General features: G+C 41.0%; 1 protein-coding gene across 7 annotated transcripts in view; it reads right to left on the reverse strand.

The window, feature by feature from the left end:
* EPAS1 (endothelial PAS domain protein 1) overlaps positions 1–25,702 on the reverse strand; it is a 76,011-nt gene that overhangs the window by 14,740 nt on the left and 35,569 nt on the right. For 2 of the 7 annotated variants that reach the window (XM_066316071.1, XM_066316068.1), the window contains exons 1-7: positions 24,910–24,983; positions 19,822–20,012; positions 9,507–9,658; positions 8,824–8,908; positions 8,446–8,508; positions 8,221–8,339; positions 7,923–8,125 (exon numbers count right to left, since the gene is read on the reverse strand). In XM_066316071.1, coding sequence (XP_066172168.1) covers positions 7,923–8,125; positions 8,221–8,339; positions 8,446–8,508; positions 8,824–8,908; positions 9,507–9,658; positions 19,822–20,012; positions 24,910–24,968 — 872 coding nt within the window. In that variant the 5' untranslated portion in view covers positions 24,969–24,983. Of the gene's footprint in view, positions 1–7,922; positions 8,126–8,220; positions 8,340–8,445; positions 8,509–8,823; positions 8,909–9,506; positions 9,659–9,790; positions 9,846–17,030; positions 17,108–19,821; positions 20,013–24,909; positions 24,984–25,702 lie in introns of those variants that run through there. The other 5 variants (XM_066316073.1, XM_066316069.1, XM_066316070.1 and 2 more) reach the window with 5 other exon arrangements.

Raw genomic sequence — 25,702 nt, forward strand, 5'->3', positions numbered from 1 at the left:
TTAAACAAGCGAAACAAGAAATTCTAAGCTTCCAAACACATGAGGAGCTATAGAGGACTTCTGATCGCATTCTGAAATATCATGTTCAGAATAAACTGCCTTGTCTTACTGCTTAGGAATAAAAATTCCTAAGGATGTCAGTGTGTGCAGTGCAAATTTTCCTATGCCTATTGGATGCTATCTCTTAAGAAAAGGTATCAACTTTTGTTACTGACAAACATGCAGAAACTCCCAACAACCACCATTCAAAATCAAATACATGTGAGAGGGGCAGTGGTTGGTGCCACCAAGTTTAAAAGTATGTACATTTAAAAAAATATACAGAAAAGGGTTAAATAATTACTTTGGGCACTGTATTTATTAAAAGAAAAGTGCTAGATGAGAAATTATGGGCAGTTAAAAGTTAAAAAAAGTGCTCATCTACTTAAGTCTTTCTTCAATCATTTGAAAACTTTGGCATATGGATTAGGTTACTTGGGTGACTAATCCACAAACTAAGTAGGATTTTACACAAAGAATGCTATGATCTCAAAAACTAGACCTTTTTTTCCAGGGTCTTTTTGAGGCAAGGCAGAATTTCTCACAAGTTCCTGAATCAATGAAAATAGGTCATCAAACTGTGCAGATGATTTTCTCTAATGAGGGGGTGGAAGAAAAATGCTCTATTTCAATTGGAAATACCATCACACACAGCTTTACAGGAAACATGGTAAGTTAAAAAAAGTACATAAAAAATTAATTCAAAAGCAAAGTTATCTTGTGGTTTAGAAGACAGTGACACTTGGATGCATCTTCCTACCTTGAAATTCTTATAACAACCTGTAACACAGAGAACAGCAGCAGAAAGGACACAAACCAATTGTGAAACTGTCATAAACCTTTAAAGGCTGGGAGGTTTGCAAGGAATGGTCACATCTTGCAGCACCTCACAGCTTGTCAGTGGCAGTGGCCAGGTTTTATGCCATGTCACTAACTCACTCAGAATGGCTTTCTCTGCCACCACCACATTTGATTTGTGATGTTGCTACTTTAGAGAGACATCCTCAGGTTTGTGTACTCCCTGGAAGGGCAGCTTTGGCCCAGCCCTCTAGACACAAGCATGTCTTTACAAGACAGACATGTAAATACTGTAAAACAAACACCACAAGAGCATGGCATTCATCTGGATCCCCCTCCAGCAAGGAAGACACAGAAGATGGGACTATTTTGTGTATGGCTTGAACGCCAAGGTATTGAGTCAGCTTTTCCCTGCCTCCACCTCCACAGAACTCTATAGCTCATAGCCCCAGGACACCTTGGTTTTGTCACTCTGAAAATTATGCTCTATCCTGATTTCCATGGAACAAACCTGGGTTTATAATACTTTAGTTGAGCGAAAGCTGTAGCTTGTATTGGGCTCCTTTCAAAAATTTACTCTTCTGTTTATGTTTCCAGTTTTATTTACATTTAAAATTAGACCAACAAAGGGGAAATGTTTGAATCCAGGTTTCAAGGCTTTTTTACTCTCTTCACTGACAAGCTTCTGAGCTTCTGAATTGCACCCCACTCAAATCTAAATTTTTTTCTGAAACCACAATTGTTTTTTCTTTCTTACTGAAAAGTACGTCTCATAATGAATTAGTCATCAAAGCTGAGTCATCAGGAGAAAACAACAAATGCTAAAGGAGCCCTAATAAAATCAAGACTCACAAAATACAGTTGCTGCTTGCCTTTACACAGCCAGCTGGGAGACACTGGTGTAAGTGATGAGGCTTTTTCCAGGACCAGTGTAAATACACAGTCTTTAAAATCAAAACCTATTGCCTTTGGGTATATAATGGCACAATACCATAAAGCCATTCCAGTTAGTTTGGAGCTCATTGGGAAATGAGCTCCAATCCCTCAAAGGGAGGGATTTCAAAATTCAAGAAGTTGAGTTTTTACTCTTATTCCAGTCACTGGGAGCTGAGAGCCAAATGGGGTTTGGGCAGGGAGATGGAAAATGAAATGAAGATAATAGGGAAAAAATGAAGCACTATGTACCCAGCAGCACCAGTGCAAATCCAAACCCACATTACAGCCTTCATGGAAGTCAACAGTGGAACTGAGACAGCAAACAAAAAATACATGTTACAGCAGGCTGAGGGACTCTTCTCATATGGGAATTGTAATCTCTATGTAAAATTTATGTATTCCAGTCCTGTAATTCCCCTTCTCAAACTGCTCCTTGCTGTTCATAATGAGCACCCTCACTATGAAATTACTCTTCTTGTCATTCCATGGCACAGAATGAATTTGTGGCACAATCTTGCTGTGACAATATCAAAATCTAATTAAATCTAATGTAATCTTGGATAGATGTTAGCAAGTGATGGGGTGGTGGTATCTTTTTACTACAAGCAACTACATATTACATGAAAAGATAAAAGTAGGATATCAAAAAATTACCCACAAACCCCACAACACTGGCTAAGTTCTAAACCCATGCCTGGTAACAGTGAAATACTAATGAAAGTAAGTGTTTTAAAATAGTTACTTAAAAAAACAATAATAAATGGCTAAACAGCCCCTATGCTCTCATTAACTGATCTGTTCATCTATTAATACTATTCAGATTAATTCTACTTCTCTTTGAAGACTCTTTGGATTGACATGATTTTTTTTAAAAAAATTGTAGAATGTTCCATTTTCCCACTCACAAAACCCCCTAAAACTGGCTGACAGTGTTTCCTAAATACATTTTTAAATGTCACTATTTTATGAAAAACACTCTCTCTCTCCAATAGTTGTTATCTCTATTAGTTTTGGGTACATACATTGGCAGTTCACACCCTCCTTTATTCCTCCCACGGTGCTGCTGACCCTGACAAGCTTTAAAAAAATCTTGTAGACTGCAGGCTGTGCAGGGCGGGAAATCAGGTTAGTGTATTTCATGCCACATTATTGCACCAGGTTGAAGTGGGCAGCTATCTCCATATACATCACACCCATCCTGTGCCTCCTTCAAGATGTTGTGGAAGAAGAGATGGCAAAGCCAAGAGCCTGACCAGCCCCTGGGCCAGGAGGCAGCAAGTGTTTTAGCACAGGTCCTTGTACTGACCTCACCTGAGCATTACTTTGAGGTTGGCCAGTGAGGTGCACCCTCTAAACTCTGTGTGCTCTCCACAGGAGCCTCTTAGCAACACAAAATGCCAAGTGAACACACAGAGGACTAAATGCAAAGGAAAAGGCATCCCATGGAGCTATGAGAAGGAGGAGTACATAGCTAAGAAAGTCAGAAAAATGTCTACGTCCCATAATACCAAAGGATCATTTGCAAAACTGAGTTCGGGCACAAGACTTCTACTTTTGTTTAGACACCAGACGGAAAATTGCTCTATGTGCAGGCTGTGGAATGACAGAATTAGAAAACAAACTGTATGGTGGTTTTGGATGGCATTCCTGTCACAGTAGGCTTTGTTTCCTTTGCATCTGTAGAACACCAATTAGTAAGATAATAGTAATTTTTTGTTGAAGATGACAGGTGGGCTGTGAGGCTGTTTATTTTCCTATTACAAACTCATTTCTGAAAACACAAATACCTTTGGAGGAATCTTAATTTTTGCTAGACTGGCATTTCAGTTTTCTGAGCTAAACTTTTCATCATGATGTACAGAGGTCAAAATCTCAGAAAACACAGTGAAGAGGTGGGCAATAATCATCTGCAGTAAGAGATCTGTCCCAACTGCCACCGCTCAAGTGTGTTCAGCTCTATTTCAGTTTCCCTTAAATATGCAAAACATATAAGTATCTTAATATTGAATTGTTGGGACATGGAATAAAGGCAAATTTTGTGCTTAGGGTATGCAATTAAGAAACAAGCAATCTGAATCCTATTTCTAGGTTTTTACAACTTTTCCCTATTTTATCTCTTTGAGACGTGGCAAAGCAATCAAACCTCACTGCTTTAAGGCTTATTTCCTACAAAATGAGCTAGTTCAAGTATTTTTGTTTTTCTTAAAATTGTGCTTTTCTGTCCCTTTGTAGGAGCACAAAGCTTTTTATTGTATACCATTTCTTGAGTTAAAATAGTATGGTAAGAACCATCAGAACTGAGAAGTCAGGCTCTGTGAAAGACTGCTCTAATGTTTACTGCTTATAAAAAACAGCTGAGTGTATATTCACCGGGCCTTGTGCAGACTGTGTGTGTGTCAGGGTGTGGATCTCTTAACAAAGTCTTTCTGTATTCAAACTCTTACCAAGTTATTGAAGTTAAATTGGTCTTGAGAGGAACAAACAAAACAAAGTTATACTTAAAGCAGAATGAGTTGAAAAAAAAAAAAAAAAGGAAAAAAATAAAGCCTAACACAGACACTATGCCTGGGGTAAAGCACTCAGCCTGCTGAAGCAGGCAGTGGGGCAGTCTTGCCAACTAACCACATTTCCTCTTAAAAATATTCATGGCTGCTTCTACTCTAACCCTGGACAATGGAAAAAAAAAACCCAACAAAAACAAACCAAAATGCAAAATCCTGGGACCCCTGGCCACTACTGAGCAGGATGGATGGCCTGGTCAGGTGTATCTGTCCTGCAAGGCAAAAAACTGCACATTTACATGAAAATCTTCACCAGGACTGTCACTCCCACTTGTTTTTTGTCTACCTAAATCAAGGTTTTGTTATTAACAAAAGAAGTAGGTCACATTTTACTCTTAAGTATGACATATACCAAAAGTTGGTTTTATAAAATGTGGATCTTTGCCTTCAGATATCACCACTTCACTCGTCTCCATACTGCAGTTTCCCCTAAACAGGAATGAAAAGAGAAGCATTCAAATACTTCCCTGTGCTCTCATTTAACTTAAAACCATTCCCCAAGTATAGGTCAAATGGCAAATTGACTTAAATCCTCATCCAAAGTCCTGTGCCTGCATATTTCTTATTTACTGGAACTTAACACAGTAAAACCCAGTTTCCTCTCAGATGAGCACAGCCTGGATTGCACATAAATACTCATATGGGAAATCTAACTGGGATCAACACTATGGCATTGCATCTTCCTATTCTGAATCACACATATCCTCCACTGCTCCTTTTGTCTTCTTTACCACTAAAATGTCGCAGTCAAGAAAAAGAAGAAAAGGGTATATAACTAACTGGGTTTCTAGTAATTAGGGACATATGATCCCCCACAGCAAGCCATGTCTTCAAAGATGCCACCAAGGTAACAAAATTGTCTTTGTACAAAAGAGATGCCTTTTCTTCTGACTAAAACACCCTCACTGGCAATCCTTTCTGACACAAAAGCACTGTGCAGCTAAACTAAACCCTCACTTGGATTATTAAATTGTACCACTGATCAGCACTTCTGTATTACAGCTAAAATAATCCTTCCCGTAAACCACTTGGCCAAAATAAGTGGAGCAAGGGAACAGTTTTAAATCACTCTCCAGGAATGGTTGAAGCAGGCATTTAAGAGAACAACTCTTATTGATTATTCATATCCACGAACCTTTCTCTAAAGGCTCATCATCTTGTAAAAACTGTTTTAAGAATACAAACATATCCCACCTAACCACTGGCAAGTCATAGGCCCACATACATATTTATTTTTGGAAGGCAAATTATATGGGCTACTGTCTCACATGTTTTAAATGATGGCCAGTCTTGCCTGCTTCATATTACATCTACTCTATACCCTCCTAAGGAAAAGACAACCAGTTTTTGTCACAAAATCTGTAAAGTAGCCAGCCTGTATTTTGCATGTTGCTTTGTGACAGACAGAGACTATGAGCTTTCCTAAGGAAATTACACTCAGAAATCCGAGAGTTTTTTTGACTGAGTGCTTTGAAAATAAAAACATAATGCTCCCTGGAAGCAGACCTGTCCACACCAGATGAACTGCAAGGAGGATACCAGGACCACCGCAGAAGCCTGGCAGAGGAGGCACACTGCCCTCAATGATACAGGCCTGAATTGGAAAGACACTGTCCCCAATGAGCTGTGTCAGCCCTGCAGCAGAAAGGATAGAGTACGCAGAAAAGAGTTTAGGCACCTGACTTGCACATGCTGCCTTCCCTCCTCCGCGCCCCAGCCTGGATTTACATTCTTGGCATAAGCTGCTCCTTCAATGCAGTTTGTCTAGCGGCACTGAATTTGATAAGAACAGCTGAGAGTTTTGCATTTTTATGTGTCTAGCGATGTGTCGCCTGCTGGAGAGAAATCAACATCCCTCTGGGAGGGAAGCGGGGGGCAGACAGATCTGCTGCGAAGAACCGGAAAGGTTTGTGAGATCTCCTCTTTCTCTGCCCTGGCTATCTTTTTGCAGCTTTACCAAAATCTGAATAACACAGGAACGAAACATCCAACCAAAACTATCTAGTAAAAGATGTGCTACTTTGTAGTCTGGTTTTAGAGAAAAAAAAAATCTCTAAAATCCCTACAAGTTCAATCCTCCAGAGGAAGCTGTTGTATTTCACTGCCATGTGTTACAGTTTCCCTGTAAATCAAAGGCTCACTATTTAAGACAAGGCATAATATATCATTATTTTTAAAGTAAGTATGTGTATCTTTAATGGGATAGCATCAGTCCCTTTAATCCTCATTTGTAATGGCTTATGCATTAAGTCTTGCAGAGACATGTGAATGTTGCAATAAAGCAAAATCCTTTGCTACTCTCCTGTAGCCTGCCACTGAATGGCCCCAGTAATTCGGAGCACATTGCTTTTAATAATGAGTCACTACCATATTGTTGCTTCTCCCTCCAGCAGCAAAATCCTATTGATATCTCAGTATTTTCATGCTGAAAATATTAACAAAGAAAAAAGTGACTGTGATTACATCAGAGACCATTTCTAGTTGCTTGCTGCTCAGTTCTCAGAGAGGTCAGAAGGTCAGTCACAAGTTTCACACTTGCAATCTTGCTTTCATCCACAGCTGCTAACACTGCAAGTTTATACGGCTGCTTCATCACATTGTTAAAAAAAATAATCTTACTTAGCAAAGTTTAAAAAAACCTTCGAAGGTTGAAGAAATCAACAAAGATGTTGGTCCTGTGAGTTTCCACATAAGTTTCAAGCATGTGTATAATCTCACTGACAACCCTCAGAGGCCTCAGAGGTTGTTAGCATCTCTGAATTTCAGGAGACCAATTTCTTCATGCAGAAAAGTTCATCTTAAACTCAGGGACACCCTCAAACTTAAAAAAAAAAACCCCAAACAAATCCCAAATCCACAGCAGTGAAGACAGGACTTTCTGGGCAAATGGAGGACAGGAAGACAATTCATGGGAAGGGATCTCTGGCTCTCTCGCATGCACAGAAGACTGTTATCACAGTACACAGACAGGGAGAAGAGGTAGATGGCATGAGATGCCTTGAAGATCCCAGGACAAGTCAGGCAGGTGGAGACTAGGGGGATCTCCATTTTTTCCACTCAAGAGTGAAGTGTGGAGAGCAGAGGACAAGCCCCTTGCCCGATCCAAGGTCCTTCCCTCCCTTTCATTTTGTCACTAAAAAGATGCAGGGAGATAACCAATAAAGGCTGTTTCCTTTTCATTGAGCAAGAGCCTACAACTCCATTTCAGAGCAGCAGGTACTCTGGATGCCTTGGCAATTCTTGGTTAATGTAGAGCATAAAGTGCTTGCTAGCTAACAGCATCCTGGGCCAAACCAACTGTAAAACAGTCCTTGACTAAGGTCCATACAGCGTGCCATGGGACACTCTCTCTAAAACATGGGAACAGGGACTCTGCACACCCTTCAGTTTGTTAAATCCCAAGAAGCTGATATTTCTGCCTCCCAGTTGCCTCATATTCTGCCAGTAAAACTGAATTCCTCACTTGGCAGGTCAAGGAAGTACAGCAGGTCCTTGCTTACCAGGTCCACACAGGACATTTGGAAGAACTGTTTGTTTCGTTCAAGAAGATAAGAACACCTCTGGAAAGGAAAAACCAGTGGAGGATACCTGTCATCACAGTAGGTGAATTTCATGTCCATGCTATGGCGACTCAGGAAGGTCTTGCTGTCCAGGGGGATATCAATGTTTGAAGGGTGCTGAATAGGCTCACACATTATTATAAGGCAGGTGAGAAGAGGCTCCTTATACCCACACAGAGTGTGAGGAGGGCAAGTGTTATACACTTTAACTTGTCCGGTGCAGTGCAAAACCTGAAATAACAAGAAACAAACTTAGGATGTACTTTCTCTCCGCATCGAAATGTCCATTAGAATCAAATGCATTCAATTTGGCTCAAATGTTGTACCTTCCATGTGGCAGACTTGAGATTAACGGTTCTGCCTCTGTTGGTAACAGTGCATTTCATCCTCATGAAGAAGTCACGCTCAGTTGACATCTCTTTGCTTTTCTTTCCAAAGCCTGGACCTGTATAAGAAGGAAAATTAATTTTCTCATTTTCCTTCTTGACTTCTTCAACTTATAAGCATGAAGGATTCAACAGAAATAACAAACTAATTCTCAGATAATTTACCTGCAGAGACCATCAAAGATGCATTAATCATTGCAGAGCAGTTTGTAGAGCTCAGACGTAAAACTTTAAGTGGAACTTAAATAGGACTTTGTGCATTTTAAACCTATGTTTTAGCTTGCAGCACATGAATCTTTCCACAGTGTTACAATTGAAAACATCATAGCTGTCTAAACTGGATGAAAGGAAAATACTAAACAAACAGTTCCTTAGTACTATCATGTTTAAGCAATATTTGGAAAACAAAATGCATCTGAAGAGGACTGATTACTGTAGGAATGACAATTCCTTTTACCATGATGAACAGATCACTATTGCTAGCCATTTATTTAATTTGGTTATTTCAAAAACAAACAAGGACTTTTGTATTTTCATTATTACCATTTTTCAGACTCAGATTCTCTCGAATTTCTTCATGGTCACATGGATGAGTGAAGTCAAAAATGCTGTGTCCAGTGAGTTCCACCTGTGTGGAAGTAAGCCAAACATAGCCAAATCAAAGCAACTGAAAGTATTTATCTGCTTTTAAATACAAATGAAATAAAACTGGTCCCAAAATTAAGTGCATTGACAGGATGCTCACAGATACAAATCCCACAATCCTCCCTTCGTTTATCCTATACATAACTCCTCATTTTCTCCCCAGAAAGATTCTCTTAGCTTTGAATTTGCACAGTGCAGTTAACAGTCCACACCACTTGTTATTTTCATCACAGGAGAAAACTCAAAATCCACAAAGCAGAAAAAGGGGGATGTAAAAGAGCAGCTCTATCCCCTCTGTCCCAGAGTCTAGGGCAAAAGTAGAATAAAAATGCCTTCTAATCTCCCCAGTAAGATCTAGGAAGGCAACTTGGCTGTCACCAAAGACGCTACAGCTTGATAGGAAGGGAGAGGGAATCTGCAACCTGTGTTGTCTGCTGTGCACGGTACCTGCCTGAAAAATAAGACATTTTATTTCCAGTCTTTTTTGCAGTGACACACAGCTGGGTTTTCTGCATTTAGACGAAAGAGTTGTTTTTATGAACTGTACTACAAAAAGAGGAAAGCATAAGGGAACAAGTTACCTGGGTAAGACCCATATATTTGTTGACATTCTCTGACAAAAAGATCATGTCTCCATCTTGTGTCACCACGGCAATAAATCCCTCCAAAGCTTTCAGGTACAAGTTGTCCATCTGCTGGTCTGCCTCTAGTTCATTTTCATTATCAGCACATACTGAGAAAAAAAAGAGAGAAAAAAAAAGCATTTAAAGCCTTCAGCATGCCAGCCAGCCTTTTTCAATGCAAGCACATCTGATTACAAGGCGACAAGACTTTTTTCTGCTGTTAAAATTTCCTTTGAACAAACCTCTTCTGGTGGGGCCTTCTGAACAGCACAGGAAAAGCATGCCCTTATCCCTAGAAAGGCAGGAGATACTTTTCCAAATGTTTTGGCAAATGCAGGACCCGCTCTTCACCTTTAGCATGTTTCTGCAAGACATGTTTTCAGTCACTAACACCTGCAGACACAAATGACTGAAGTGCATCTTCTTTGTGCATATTCCCTTGGTCACTTGCAGTATTTGTACCTTCTACCAGGTACAAGGTAGAGGGCAAGCCTTACCAAAGGTACAGAAATCTGTGCGTTCCTAAAAAAAAAAAAAAACCTAACAGGACTCTTCCATCAGGTCAGGCTGGTTTTCTAAGAAGTTCAAATACAGCTCCTACAAAACATGCCTAAAAAGACCTCTTCACTCCGTTAACACTACTTGGGATAGAAAAAGTAGAAAACTGCTCCCTTGACGTCATTCTGGGTGAATCTTTTTGTCATCATAAATCTCAGTATTCCTTGGAAAACCACAGATCCATCTCACTGGTACCTGCTTTTTCATCTGCAAACCTCAGAACTTCCTATGCTCCACTCCACCAAAGTCTGAAAAGCTTCATCACTCACCCACACTTCTCCTGTCTTGCAAGGAGAGCCTCAGACTCTGCTTTATGTCCTAGATGTTTATGTTTATTGCAGCTACGTGTTTTTTGGGTTTTTTTTGTTGGTTTGTTTTTTTGTTATTCATTTTCCTGGTACCTTCTGGCTGCAGTGTAGTGACAATCGGTGGCACTGTGAAGCCCTTGCTGTGTGTGCTCCACACAGCCATGGGAGGCAGCACGTGACAAAACTGCAGGCAGGGCACTGCTCCTCCTGATGCCAGTCACACAAATGCCCATTTCCCTTCTGTGCTTCTAAGCATGACTCAGCTCCATGAATAGGAAGTTGTCAGGGAATGACATGCAGACAGCTAGTATTGAAAAATTTCTGTGTAGGAGCTGGCCCAATAATTTCTGAATATATTTTATGTGAAACTTCTGGAATTATTTTTTTACAAAACCACTTACAGATATTGTATCTGATCTGTCTACCTCAGACATGCTGTGGTGAGCTTATCTTTACAGTTTTGTCAGTTAGCCTGCACACTTGTGATCAGTCATTGCAAATGTCACAGTAAAACTCTGATTTTGAAGGGAAAAAGCAAATAAAAGAAGAAAACAAACCTTATTGTCTCAGAATAAAGAATAACCAACTCCAAGATATAAGGCCATGAGTAAGTCCCATATAGATCAAAAGTGCCCCAGAGCCCATGGCAGCAAGGATGATGAGGGAAGAGCTGAAGTGATTCTGCTCCCTGTGCTCCTTCCTGGTGGCACAAGAGTGCTCAAGGCTGGGCCCACCACCAATTTTGCTGTCCAGAGGCTCCAACCATAACTGCATCAGCCTTACTTGCAAGAACAGTGGGACACAAACAAATTTCTTGGAGAAGTTGCTCTTCTTTGACAGTTTTAACATTGCAATTTCAGCTTACAGTTTGTTCTGTAGTACACATACTGTTAGCACTTGAGAAAAGTAATGAATTTTTTTTCTTTTCCTTAACGAAACAGCCCACTGATCAAACTCCTTCATGTTTCTTGTTGAGATACTCAGTTTGCAACAAGTCTAGAAGCAGGAATAGGGCATTGCTTTACAAAGTATTACATGGTTTGGGTTCTTTGCTTTTTTGAATAGTGAAGAGGCTGAGCTAAACTAACGCAGTGTTTACTTTGAAGCACTAAAGAGCGATGATTACAGGATAAGTCTATTCTATACAGCTCCTGGAACTGCATCTGCTAGTGCCTGAGGATGGACTGCAAGTGAGCCAAGAGGGATGAGCATTTGCAATGCAGAGCCCAGCAAGCACCGCCTGCAACAGGTAAGTGGTGACAAAAACAACACTGGCTGTTGCTGCTGTATCCTCCTGTTCCTCAACATCCCTCCCTGGCAGCAGCCCATCACACATCACGCAAACAAGGGAAGAAATGGACTCAGCCCCAGAGCTATGGAGAGCACTTGGTTTATCACCCTTTGCCTCTCGACAAGACAGGTAGCAGGGAAGAGAGGATGCTCTCTGGGGATGGCCAGCACAGGCTGGGAATTTATCAGTTCAGGTCCCTGCACTGCAATTCTGGCTACACATGCAGGGGCCAGTTCCTCTTCAGTACAAAGCAAATTACTTTAGGAAATTACATCAGGAGTAGCATTTAAAATACAGAAAATATACAATAATACATTTGAATAGTATGCACTTTGACTAAAATGACATTTAGGAAAGGAAAAAAAAAAAAAGAAAAAAGAGGTAAGTGACCATCTGCTCCCAAGCTTGTTTCTGCTGTGTAAAGAATGTCAAGGGTCTTTTTTTACTTTTCCGGAAGCAAACAAATGGTTTATTCAGCAGGGATCATGGCTATAGCCCAAGACAATCAGCCAAGTGTGGGTTCAGAGAAAAAATGACTTTTCAGCTCTAACCCCAGACCCTCCTTTCCATTTTTTTTTCCCAGCTCATTAAGTTTGCATTAACAAAACATGACCATTCAAAGGCAGGAAGGCTATTCAAAGCATTTGTATTCTTAAATGCCTCCAACAGTGAAAGACAAACACTTTACTTGTATTATCAGATGATTAAGTTTGCTTTTCTATGTATATAAATTATATTACTTATGCAAACACACACAAAGGACATGGATCACTCACATCAGGGCTGCAGGTTCAAATCCTTGAGGTCTGAGCTGAGCACAGCACTTAAAGATATAGTCAGCTTTAAAGCATGCGGTTACAGGGGTTTGTGGGATCAGAGTTCAGTGTTTTTATTAAAATTATCTTTGTCCAGCTGTATGCATCTGTGATGTGGACTGAGAGGCGGAAGAAAAGATAATTTGTGCTGCTGTGCACCCCATCTAACCCAACCCAAAAGCATGAACAAGGTGTTCTGCAGACACACTTCAGCCTCCCTGGTAACTCAGTAAACATCACTGCACCCTCTCCTCTCTCCTCAGCAGCCCAGCTGCAGCAGGAAAGGGGAGCTGGCAGATACGGGTTTCTTGTAGTACTTAATAGGGTGTGCTCACCTTTCAAAGACAAGGAAACTGCAGGCGCTATCAGGCACAGAAAGGTGAGTGCCAAGTACCTCCAGAGCCACTCTGCTGCTCTTGCCCATCTATTCCTGCCTGGCCCCCAGCAGCCTTCCCAGTGCAGCTTTAGGGAGCACACCAAAGGTGTTCATACCTTCGACTGTTTCCAGGTTCTTTGCCTACAAAGTCCCAGAAGGTGTCATCTGTGCTAACCCGCTGAAGCAGATCGGCTACCTGAGGATCCTAAGTCTGCAGCAAGGGAATATGCTGGGCTGCACTGTGGCAGGCCTGGTATGCCCTGTATCAGGTAACTTGGTATAATTATAGTAATATAAATAATAAATAGGTGTCACTCCTATGGCTGCAGTGTCAGCATTAGAGCACATTCCCTTTCTCCTGTGGAAACCACTAGCTACACAGAGGATATACATGCTTTAGGAGAGTGATAACATCAGAAGCAATTCAGTCATTGCCACTAAAAAAAATCTGGTTTGCTTCAGAAAGAATCTATTTTGCAGATGCAAAACAAATAATGGCATGGCTACTGCAAGCTCCTCCCTGAAATCCCTATTGTGTGTCACTTTGCTTTAAATTGTCTTCATCAATTTATCCTGGAGCTGAACTGGAGCATTAGCATAAGAAAATTCAGCTTCAGATGGAAAATATTTGAGAAAGCTGGGACCAAATGGAAGGGGGAAGTTAGCATGAGGTGAGAGCAGAACTTGCCTTGGGTTTCCAATAGGTCTGAGGTCACTTTATCCAGAGAGCAGCACCTCATGTAGACTTGGCAGGGTTTTGCAGGTCTTCAGAAAGGGTAACAGTGGGACTCAGTATAATACTGATTTTTAAGGGGTGGGGTTTTTTTTTTGTAGTTTTTTTTTTTTTTTTTTTTTTTTTAGCATTATGTTTCAAAATAGCTGCTAGCTAAATTTTGAAATATGGATGTGTTTCTGTTTTTTTCCGACAACTTTTTCCACCTCCCCTCAACTAAGGGGAATACCTCAGTTCAGGTACCATGACAGCATAGCAGTGAGACTGGAGTGCAAATATGCCTATTTAAATTAACAGCACATTCAGCAGAATGAAGTGCTGTAATATTGTTGTTCCATATTATAGCTACTTGATGGAGCCCAGCCAAGACTGTGTTCATGTGACACTGGAAAGCCTATATAGGAGGAGAATCCTTGTCTAGGAGAGATTGGGAGATGTTGAAACATGTCAAAAAGCCTCATAAAACTGCTGCTTTGGCCTTCCTGGGTTCACTGTCAGAGCCACAGGAGAACTAGAACAGAGCAATGGTGCCCCATGTCCCAGCATTTGATGAGTCATCCACTGCTCACTTTGCCCCAAGGCAGCATTTCTTGAATTTTATACAGTATTTTTCAGTATGTCTCAGTCTGTATGAAATTTTGGTAAGTATTTATTTTGACAAATTTTCTAACCACCAAACAGAATTTATTCATTGACAAGAAACTTTGAACTGTAATGGCAAATGCTTATTGCAGTGTTTATGATAAGCTTTTATGCTAAAAATAACTTTTGTAAACAAGCTTTGATTAATTCTCACTGTCAGGATGTGCACTGTTCCCAAGTTTAAGAACGCTTTTTCCGTAGATGCTTGCTCATTTCCTTCAGTCCAACCTCTTGGAACAAGTCTGAAGGCTCAAAAATCAGGCTTCTCCTTAAAAGAAGTAACTGTGCAGGTATAAACAACCTCCTAGCACACAGCCTATAACTCCTCTCAACACCTTTGATCTGACTCAAAGGGGTCTTTCTGGTCAGTTCAGAGGTAGACAATGATAAAATATGTTTCTACTGGAGGTCACGTCATCACCTGCACAGAATTTTCCTGGCTTTGACTCTCATCCTGGTTCCTGTAAGTACCAGTAAGTTGCTTATATGCTGTGCATAACTGATACCAGGCTACAGTTGCCACTCCAGAGGAGGGTTGTAAAACCTGCCTGATGCCAGCAGTTAGGGAAGATCCAACAGTAGCTTCATCCTGCATCAGAGAGAGCAGCTTTGAGACAGACTTGTCTCTTCCTGGTTTCTTGTTTTTCATCAAAGGAAAGTGACTGATTTTCCCCCCCCCCCTTTTTTTTCTGTCTTGACAGGGCAGTACATCCTGTTCAAGGGGATATTTTCAATGTATTCAATAAAAGCTTTCAATTTAGATACATCAAGAAAAACCTACTCTTAAACTTGAAACTTCCTGAAGGGCTCTTATCTCCAAGTACACAAGCAATCTTGGATAAAGAAAACACTTATGTTAGTGTTGTTTTGATTGCGGAGTTTGTATCTAGCCAAATCATTCAGATACTGCTCCCAGGAACTTGCTTGGAGTCCTGCAGCCATCAGTGTTCAGTGTTGGGAATACAGCACCCCATCAGACCAGGCTTTGAGTCCCATGGGACCTTTGGCTGCACTTTCCCTGAAAGGGAACATCACTTCAAGGAGCTGAAGCACCCAGCACCTGACTCACTCTCATTCCTAGCAGCATGGCTGGCATAAAACTATTTTTCCAATTTTATAAAAGCAATCAAGTAGACATGCTATTTTTAAAGCACTGTTTTATGCCACAATGGTCTGACATTAGACGCAGCTTGTCCAGACAAAGAAAAACAATGCCCACATCAGTTCTCCCTACAGTCTGTCCTCTCCCTTAAAAGCCTAGAGAAAAGCTATTTTTTCCCCTTCTGCTCCCTGCTGGCTTTCCGGCTCTGTTGTCTCCCTCCCTTGAAACCTTCACACTGGCTTCCTTGTGGCCTCCCTTCTCCCAAACAACTTCCTGTCTGTATCCCTGTTCCCTCCCCATTTCTGCTGCTGTCTGCCTGCACAAGAACAACTCCCAGCCAGTTTCCTTTGCTGAATTTCTGCACAGAAAAGACACTCGGGTGACCACACAATTGGGATGGGATTAAGGCAAGCCAATAAAATTGTGTTTGCCTGATTAGCTTGATTAAAAAGTCCGTAGTCCTGGCACAGGGAAACTCATTGCACTAAAGAGTCCTGGTTCCTGTAACACCTTTAGCATCAGCACAGTTGAAATAAACACTTAAAACTGTTGGCACAGCGCATACAGGCTTCCTAAAATGGATTCTCCTCCTCATAGACTACTTCAGATATTCTCTTTTTGTCTGACTAACTACCACAATGTTAGCTGCTAACCACGGCAGCCATTCTTTAGCAGAAGCCACTGTTTCTTTTTTGCCATCTATTAGCTCCCCAAAAAGCATTAGCCTTACTTACCAGCTATACTAGAAGATAATATGGGAAAAGTACTGCTAACAGTTTTTCTGACCACACTAAAGGACATAAGATCCTAAATCTAAAAGCTCCACTACTGATAAGCATCAGAATGCCTATTTTCAGCAGCAACTTTATGGGATCAAAACCTTTACTTGAAATTAACAAAGATCAGTTCTAAATTTATCCCAAACATTTGAATATGATGATGGCAAAAAAATTATGCCAACAGAATTAGGAGACATCTTGAAAAATATTTAAGATGATCATAATTAAATATTTCTACTTAGCATTCCAATTATACCATGTACTGTTCTGTGCACAACATGGAAACAGTATTATAAAGCTATTGTTTTAGTTTGCTTCCTGTGATACTAATCTCAATCAGGCCGTCAGACGAACAGCCTGCATTTCTAAATGTTAAAGGCTTCCTCTCCAACATTCCCACACAGAATTGCCTACTGTGAAAATCAAAGGGAAACGTGTTACTAAGTAAAGCAGCAACTTTTATAAAGCAAAACCTGGTATTTTTTACCCTTTTGAACTCTGAGATATACAACCAGCTATTTCCTATTATGATAGGATACAAGGGCCGAGCCCAGGCCCTGCAACGCCTGCAGGAGACGTGCACTCTGCAATCCAGAAGTCGGGATTTTTCGAGGCACGTAGCAGGAGAGCTCTCAATGAAAGCTCAGATTCAGGGGCTCTGCCATTCACCTGCTGGAAGAATGTGGGCATAGATCTCCCTAGGTCTTGGCTTCTCAACAGATAAATGATCATTATGCAGACACAGCTAATAAAGCAGCCCAAGTTACACAAGTGAAAAGCCCGATTCCGACTCAGGGAATAATAGGAAAGGGCATGAGACACTCAATGCCAGCAGAGTGAGACTGGCAAATTGCCTACAGCTATCTCCAAAATCCCACCTGGAGCATCAGTTTGCAGAAAGATGAGGGTACAGTCCTGGGAAAGGCCTTGTTCTCTCTGCTTCAGGCAAAATTGCCTTAAAACAGAGATGTGTTTGAGAATCATGGCCACAAACAGTAACACAAAATAAAACATGGTGTGCTAGTAGGTTTTGATAGACTAAATCAGAAACAAACAAAAAAAAGGTAATCAAGCAGTACTTTTTTCTCTATCACATTTTGAAGCTTTTTTCCAAGCTGCAGCGAATGTTACTTCAATGTCCAAATTACTTAACTCCAGTTTACAGTAGGTGTCCCACCCAAATAATCAAAGCCATTTCAATAAAGACAACATAAAGCAAAAAGGGGGTTTGCAGGCTAGGGTGGGCATTTGCTTCTATGCACTTCCACCTTCCCATTTCTCAATTCATCCATCAAGAGATGACACAGTGTTCCCCAAGCGTCCTGTCAGTCAAATCAGACTTCCCAAATGCAACAGTATATTTATGGTCAAATACCAGGCTGCTAAACACGCACATGAAATCTTTGCTGCAGGTTTGCTTGGGGCTCAGAAAGGGTCCAAAGTAGAAGCAAGAACAGAATGAGCACAAACATCACCCAAGCCCATTTTCCATCTTGCTTCACACTTGTCAAAACCAGATAAGCAGCAAACCTCTTGACCTGTGAGCCTCCAGCTGCATCAAAAACCTACCACTCTGAATTAAACTGGACGGCCTTCTAGTAAAAGCCAGTGTCCTTTTAAAGACTGACATTATTCAAAAGTCCACAAGGATAGGAAATTTAATTTATATGTTAGCTATACTCAAAATAGTAGATAAGCAGCCAACAAGGTTTTCTGACTTGAGTTCTTTAGTTAGAATGTATTTTTATTATCAGAAAATAACACCCAAAATTTCCAGAAAATCCATCCTTTTAAATTACCTCAAGTTTAGTTCCTCAGAATAGAAGCATCTAAGATTTTGAAACCCTTATGTAGACCTCTGGTGCCGAAAGATGCAGCCACAGACAAATCTGCATTTGACTCACAACACAGATTTTAATGAGAGGATTTACTCCAAGTTAATATTTGGACTGAGGAAGTGAGTGCATTAGATTTAAGGCTAAGCTAATAACTAATATAGAGAAAGCATGAAATATTAAAGCATGGCCTGTCGCTACTGTAGCATTTTATTTCCGGATTTTTTTTCTGCTGCTGGGTACTGATGGTACCAGAAATGTAAGAAAGAAAATGTAAATTGTCTACATTAATCATTATTTTTCAAACACTATCACAGAAATATGTCTCAGAAATATCATATCTTTATGTGTATGTATGAATATTGTACACATATACTGATAGTGATGAACTGTCATCGCTATCAAATAATGAGTCTAAGCCTTAACACTAGAGAAGCATAAAAAAAAAAAAGTATTAGTAGATTCTTTTCCTCACTGAGAAATGTAAATTCATTTGAGAAGTTCACTTTAATCTTTGCAGGTTAGCAAACGTATTTTCCTGATGACTGCATCCAACTATTTCATGTCAATTTTCACAGGCACACATATTACTTATATTATCAGTTACAGCCTCTCAGAAGTTTACTTTTCCTATGGTGTGTCAGTCTCCAGTTCACGCCATATAAATATTTGAAAAGCTAAGGCAATGTTTTTATGAGAAGATCACTAACAAATTTGCTTTGTTTAAGAATATTTACCTATTTACGCAACTTCTTCAAGTATTAGTTACATGACAAAATGAGAGATGATTTCCAAACACTGTGCAGCACATAAACTTTTCTTTTCACAGAAGTACATGATAAAACCACATTCTATAAGCTAAGGTAAAAATACCTACATTTTACACAGTAAGCTTCAGCAAAAGCCAGAAGTGCTACAAGAAATTAGAGAGCACACAGAAGCAGAACTGAATTTGCCATATCTTTCAGACTAGCCAACAACAAACCAACAGCAAATTAGACCACAAAACGGGATGCTTCCTAATAACATTTATTAAAGTAATTGCTCTCATTTGACTCAACTTTTCTGAGTAGAGGAAGTGCAATCGTGACCTTATTTGGAGTCTTGCGATTAATGAAGGAAAAGACAAAATTCTGGGTTTACCATTCACAAACAATGCAGGCATTGTTTTCTTAACATATTCTCAACACTCCTAGGTCACCATGTGAAAGTTCTGGAAACAGCAATTGTTTTCATTGATCTTACAGGCTACTCAAACCACATATTTCCATCATAGTGGTTATTCAAGTATAGGGGCAAAATAAGAACATTCCTAATTTTATCAGTTTTCACGGGCTATAAAAATTATGCTTGTTTGCGTTTCCTACTAGTCCAAGATGAACAAAACTGATTATGTAGAATCCACTCACATCAAGTATTTAGAAATTGTTTTAGCTATCTTAGTATAGCTTGTTTTAAGCAACCTACCTACTACTCCTTGCCAATGGATTGCACAATTACTCCTTTCAAACAAAGTACTGGACCTTCAGAGCATCCCAGATGCTCTTTGAATGTGCAGGCACAAACATGCCTGCCATGCCAAATCAAAAATTATTTGTTTCAGCAAGGAAGCTTAAGGCATATGTTTGAATTCTGCTTAAACTCTTAAAAGCTCAAAATCTCATAGCTGAGATTAATAAACCACATTCAAGAGTTCGAGGGTTTTTTTTAGAGAGGCAAAAAACCTGCACTAATTGTTATTTTGGTAACACTGTGGTCAGAGAAGAGCATGCATAATCTTACCAAGCTGCCATCAGCCAGCCCAGACAACTAACTTCTGTTAGCCAGATCTTACCTGAAGACAAAAGCTTATGAGTCCGTAGGAAACTGATTGCCAGGCGCATTATGGATGCCTTGTCCAGGTGGGAACTGATGTTGTGGGGCAGGGGCAGCTCATGTGCCAGTTCATAGAACACCTCGGTCTCTTTGCTTCTTCTGCACCTTGCTGCATCTCTTGATTTCTCCTTCCTCCGTTCAGAACTGCTCCTGTTAGGTAAAGAAGAGATAGGAAAAAGACTTTTCTTGAAATACAGTTGACAACTTGTGAGGCACTTACAAGAGTGTATCTTCTCAGCAATGAATCCATTCTGTCAAGTGTTCGAAATCAATTGTCCAGGCTTTATACCAATTTGTGCCCTTTGAATGGGAATTAGGAGAGGACTGCCACAGCTGGAAAGAGCTCTGACTGTACGTGAGTCAGCCTTTGAATGCCCTGAATCCTCATACTTTACAACAGGATTACCTTAGGCAACAGATTCAAAATTAAATAGCAAACTATGACTTCTGGGGTTCAGGAAACATTAAAAATATTTTTTTTGTTTGTTCAGAGTAAAGGAACTTTCTCTGGGACAGGGAAAAAAATTTTAAAGCTAGAATTATTACAGTGAATATGGCTGTGACATATATAGAACAATGTTGTGGCGTTTCAATGGCTGCACTCCACATTAAAATAAAAGTAGTAGTAGTAGTATCAAATTGTGTTGGTCTATAGAACTGTCTCAGCTCTTAATCCAAAACTTGTCCAGAAAGCCATCTTTCATTGACCATGAAGGGCACAAAATGAAAGGAAAATACTGCTGCTTGCAAGATAGCCCTTCTTTGGAGAAGCTGTTCTAATTAAACCACCATCTCTCCATTGTCTATGAAATTAAACTCCTTCTTGAGTAAAATAACATGACCAATAGAGCCAACCTTCTTCAAGCTCCAAGGAGAAGAGAAGGGCAGGAAATAACAAAGGGGAAGACATTTTATGAAGCAAGTATGCAAATTTAAGCCACCAAGGGACATAAAGCTAAATTTAACATGTGAGAAGCACAAGGAATGCATTTATAATGGTTCAGGGATAGGGCATTTTAAGAGTGAACTCTGCTGACTCTAAGGTTCTTTAATGAAGTACAGTTCTTATTTCAGAACATGAAGCATCTGAATCCATTTTAAATCGTGAACCATTTCAACCTGTGTATCTCTGCTGATACTACAAGTCTCTACACTTGCACAAGTTGAGGTTTTGCAGTTGAGGATGGCAGTCACACCAACATAAAATACATTTCTTTTCAGACTGACTCTTGCCCACCAGTGCCACTTGACTGAGTGCAGAACAGGGTGCTATGGAGAGCAATTCTACTGTTTTTGCTGTTTTGGCTGCACATTCATTTCTAGAATCACCAGCAGCACCTGCCTCTACTCGCGAGGCTCCCAAAAACTAAGCAGCTCATAACTTGTTTTTTCCAACATCAATATAAAATAATGAGCCTGTAAACTAAAAATGGACCAACCAAAAAACCCCACCCTTTCTAAACAAGGCATTTCAACAAATATATTCTGCTGCATGAAAATTATGAGGAAAACAAGTATTAATTGGCATTTCTTAATTCTAGAAACTGTTTCAATCATGACTGGTCTCATGCAAAACTGCCTAAAATAGAAGAATACTATTAATCCACAGAAGAGTGTTCTAATGAAGATTAGAACTGTTTCTTGAAGACCTACACGGCTGGCAAAAGCTTCTAGCATTGAAACCACAGGAGGCTTAATAAATTAGTAAGAAGGAAAAACAGTTGGGATGTGCTTTAAATGCCAAGAATAAAGTCACAAGAAGGTGTTTGGTGGGGCTAAACAAGGCTGGACACTCAACATCATCATTCAAAGCAGGAGGGAGCTCACAACACATCAGCAGAGCCCTTCCTTGTGTTGTGATCCCATGTATGTGGGATCAGACAGGTGCTCACTAGTGGGTGTGCTAACAGGGCAAGGGGGCTCAGATTCTTACAGTACCTTCTCAGGATCCATCATCAGCCCTCAGCAAACCTCTTTCACAATTATTTTGCCCAAGGTGAATGTTTTATAATATGGCTTCTGTTACAGGAGGCATGTGCTGGAGGAGACCTACACACATTTCAGTACAGAACGGCAGGATCCAACTTCAATAATTACTCCAGGGGTATTGCTGAAGCTAACAGGAACCCACCTAAGTCTGAATCTAAAGGAAATTCACAAGGTGATACTAACTCATTACTTTTCTCCTTGCGAAGTAAGAGTCATACTACATCCATGTGAAAAAGAAGTCTCTTCTTACAGCTATCTGAGAAGATAAAACAAAAAAATGTGCCTACTCTGTGCCTATACAGATGCTAGACTGAGAACAAATCTCAGTTTCTAATTATAGCAAGCAAAACAAAACCAAACAGAACAAAAACTATGTAGCAGTATTTATGAGCATTTCCAATTCTCGCTTGAGAAATATATTCAACCATAAATGAGTGAGCTCTGTTCTAAATCTAGAGGCCACAATTTTTACATTAGAACCAACTTGGGCAAAACAATTTAAATACGAAACTTTGGGAACCAAGGCCAAAGCCAGGTGACAATTTATACACTAAAAGAAAGTTGTATAAGACAGGGTCTCTCATGACACCACTGCAGCCACAAGGAAAAATATTTAGCTTTCTAACCTCTGTAAATATAATTTTGAAGTGTGGCTAATGAGACAAGCTGGTTTCAATAACCATGGGTTGCTCAAGATTTCTAATAATTAACACTCTAGGCAGAGAAAGATTCTCTATCTCTCTGTTACAGATGCTTTCCCTCAACACTGCTTCTGACTGTCCTGCTAAGGTCCTCTGCAGAGAGACATCTCTGTTCATTACGCACCACACGAGAGCTTTCTCACATCAGAAAACAAGGGGAGGAATCAGCCCGCCTGGTTGCTTTCAAAATACTTTTTTGTTCATCCATTATCATTTTAAATAAACAAACAACTTGTCCACTAAGCATTTCCTCCTTGCAGCTTCCTGCACCTCAATTTTCCTCCCCACCTCTCCTCACACAGCACACCCGGAAGTTGTGTGGCTATTGTTGCCAGGGCAGTGTAAGCCTAACAAGACCCAAAATGCCCCCATGCCACTTCCCCACTCAAGACCTCCATCTACACTTGCTTGCTGCGCCTCCCAGGGATGTCCATGTCATTCTGTCCATGTCAAGATGGTCATTCTGCGCCTACTTGTCTTGGTTGCAAAAGACTCCCAAAATTGCAGTTGAGTGACAGAATTCTGCAAAAAGCCGTATTTTCATGATTTTTGTTTCCAGACTGTAGGCCATTAATAATTCTCTCTGCAGTTACCCCCACATGATTAGCATGTCACTGCAGGTGAGGCTGGACCACCCATAGCTGGAGAGTGGTAAAGTGACTGCCAGCAACTTGCAGGACTGAAGGCCAGGAGGAAAGAAAGGCTGACAATGAATCCTCTTCACACATCACCCGGGCAATGGAGAAGAGGCCCAGGCTCTAGCTAATTTATTCATCATTCCCTCCTTGCACATAAACCACCCTCTTATGTGGCAGAAAAAGAGCACCCGTGTGCGTCACCGCTTGGAGAAAGCAATGCAAGCAGAAACCTCACTCACTGTGACAGATTTCTAAAAGTGCAGAGGGAAGAGCAGAGAAAGCCACCACGAATCTAGCCACCCATACACTGGTCCGAAGCCCCAGGGTATTCCAAGGCAAGCCTCTGGGGAGCTCCTAGACCTGCTCCTTCAGGAGTCCCAGGATCCAGCAGGATAAGACTCCACTGAGCTGCACATGCACCCTCACACTGCAGTCACAGCATAAATGGTCCTAATAAACCAAGAAAAGAACGGAGAAGCTTGAATTTCTTTTGGAAATGAGGAAGCCAAGCTGAGGAATAGGTCTGGTGACTCCATTCAGGACTTGGCTACATAAAACGTGGTCAGGAGACTTGAGAAGGAACAGGGAGGTGCCGCTTCCCAGCAAGGACTTTGCCTGGGCTGCTGGATGCTGTGCCAGTGCTGCACTGCTTATGGGCATGCAAACCATTGGGAATGGAAGAGTTCTGGAGGCACAGGCAGTTCTGTGAAACAGAACACAAGTATGGCACTGTACCCTCAGGACAGCTGTTTACATGATTTCCCACTCCCTCCTGGTGGGTTTAATTTGCACTCTGAAAATAGAATTTATGGGCCAATGCATGTGAGAAAAGATGACAAACAACTGGCAACTATTTGTGCTTCCAGGTGAAGCTTCCAAATCTTCATAAACAATTCTCCATGCTTCTCCCTAGAATCCAAACACCAGTCCCAAGGAGCACGAGCTCTACCCAGGCCCAGGAACAGAGCTCTTGATCCCACTGGATGAAAATACCCCAGGTGATGTAGGAATGCCTTGCATGGATCCCAGGAGCCAGATTCCTATCTCGTTGCTCATGTCCAGCAGGTCCTTGCAACACAGCTTCACGAAATCAGCAGGAATGCCTGCAGACAAAGGTCTTGCACACCCGGGGTGGAGATCATAATCTGACTTTTAAAGCCTCTCTTACTGCAGCACTGGAAACTTCAAGGACTGCAACTTATTGGCAAAACCTGAAGTCCCACATAACCCACCTGGTTTAAACAATCTTGCAAAACTACCATGTCACCTGAGGAATCGCCTTTCCCGTGCCTAATGCTGTGACAGGTCTGGGCTTCAGCAGCCAGGAAAACAGCTGAGGCAGCCAGCCTCAGCCATGGGCTATACTGCTGCCACTGTCCTGCTGCAGCAGCCCCAGAAGGTACCTGTGACCCAGAGACAGGAAGGATCAGCCCGACAAACAGTGGTGCACACAGATCATCCCCCGCCTGGGAGCTTCGGCACATGGTGCCACTCACTGATACGAAGTTTGGTTAGGCACTAACCAATACAATCCTCCTCAGCTAACTGAAACCGAGCTGAGGTTTCAGTCCTGTTTCCACTGACTGTGACTGTATTTGCTCTCTGCAGTTTCAATCCCACTAGTACTTCACCTCCACCAGTAATCCCTGCCCAGCACCTCCACCCAGCCTGGTCCTTCCCACAGGCTGTTCCAACCCCCTCGACGCCCTCGTTACCCACTCAGCTGATGAGGGTGCAAGGCAGTCAGTGTCAAGGGTCCTCCCTTCTGCCAAGGACATTGGTGGCCTCCTCTAAGCTGATGGAAGGGACTTGCCAGGACAGCAGTCTTCTGCTCAGGGTTTCGTTGCTCTTCACGATTCCATGTGGGTCGATACTCAGGTTGTATACAAACACACACATACACGCTTGTTTAAGATTCAGCAGTGCAGCAGCTGCACTGAATTACACTCCCACTATGCAGGCTCCAGATCACAGAAGCTTTCAGAGAAACTGAAATGCACACCTTGCAGAAAAATATCTTGTAAGTAACCCGGTAGCCTTCACTCGTACCTACACTCTGTGTGACACAGGCAGACAGCACTTTGAATTATGCAGTTCAGACAGACCCGCTTGAGTTTACTTCGTGATTTTGGTGACCCTTGGACTTTGCTTCAAACTGCCATGTATGCAAGCTAGTAAAACAACAAGCATATTACTTTATATCCAATAGCTGGTTATTAAATGTTTCTAGCTTCAGCACTTTAAAGGTCAAGAATCCACAGTTAATTAAGTTGTCACATGAAGTTACTCTAGCAAATGCTCATTTTGAATGGTTTAGAGTTAAAGCATCAAATGCTAACTTGCAGAACAAGAAAAATACATTCTGTGGATGCAAAGATAAGAAAATACTTTACAGTACAGATAAATGAAAAATCAGACGCTTAGCATTAAAGAATTCAAACTAAAACCTGTAAAAATTCAATAAAAGTATTTTAACAGGCAGTACTACCTTAGATAACAAAAAAGATTTATT

Source organism: Sylvia atricapilla, chromosome 3 (assembly GCF_009819655.1).
Source record: "Sylvia atricapilla isolate bSylAtr1 chromosome 3, bSylAtr1.pri, whole genome shotgun sequence".
Lineage (NCBI taxonomy): Eukaryota > Metazoa > Chordata > Aves > Passeriformes > Sylviidae > Sylvia > Sylvia atricapilla.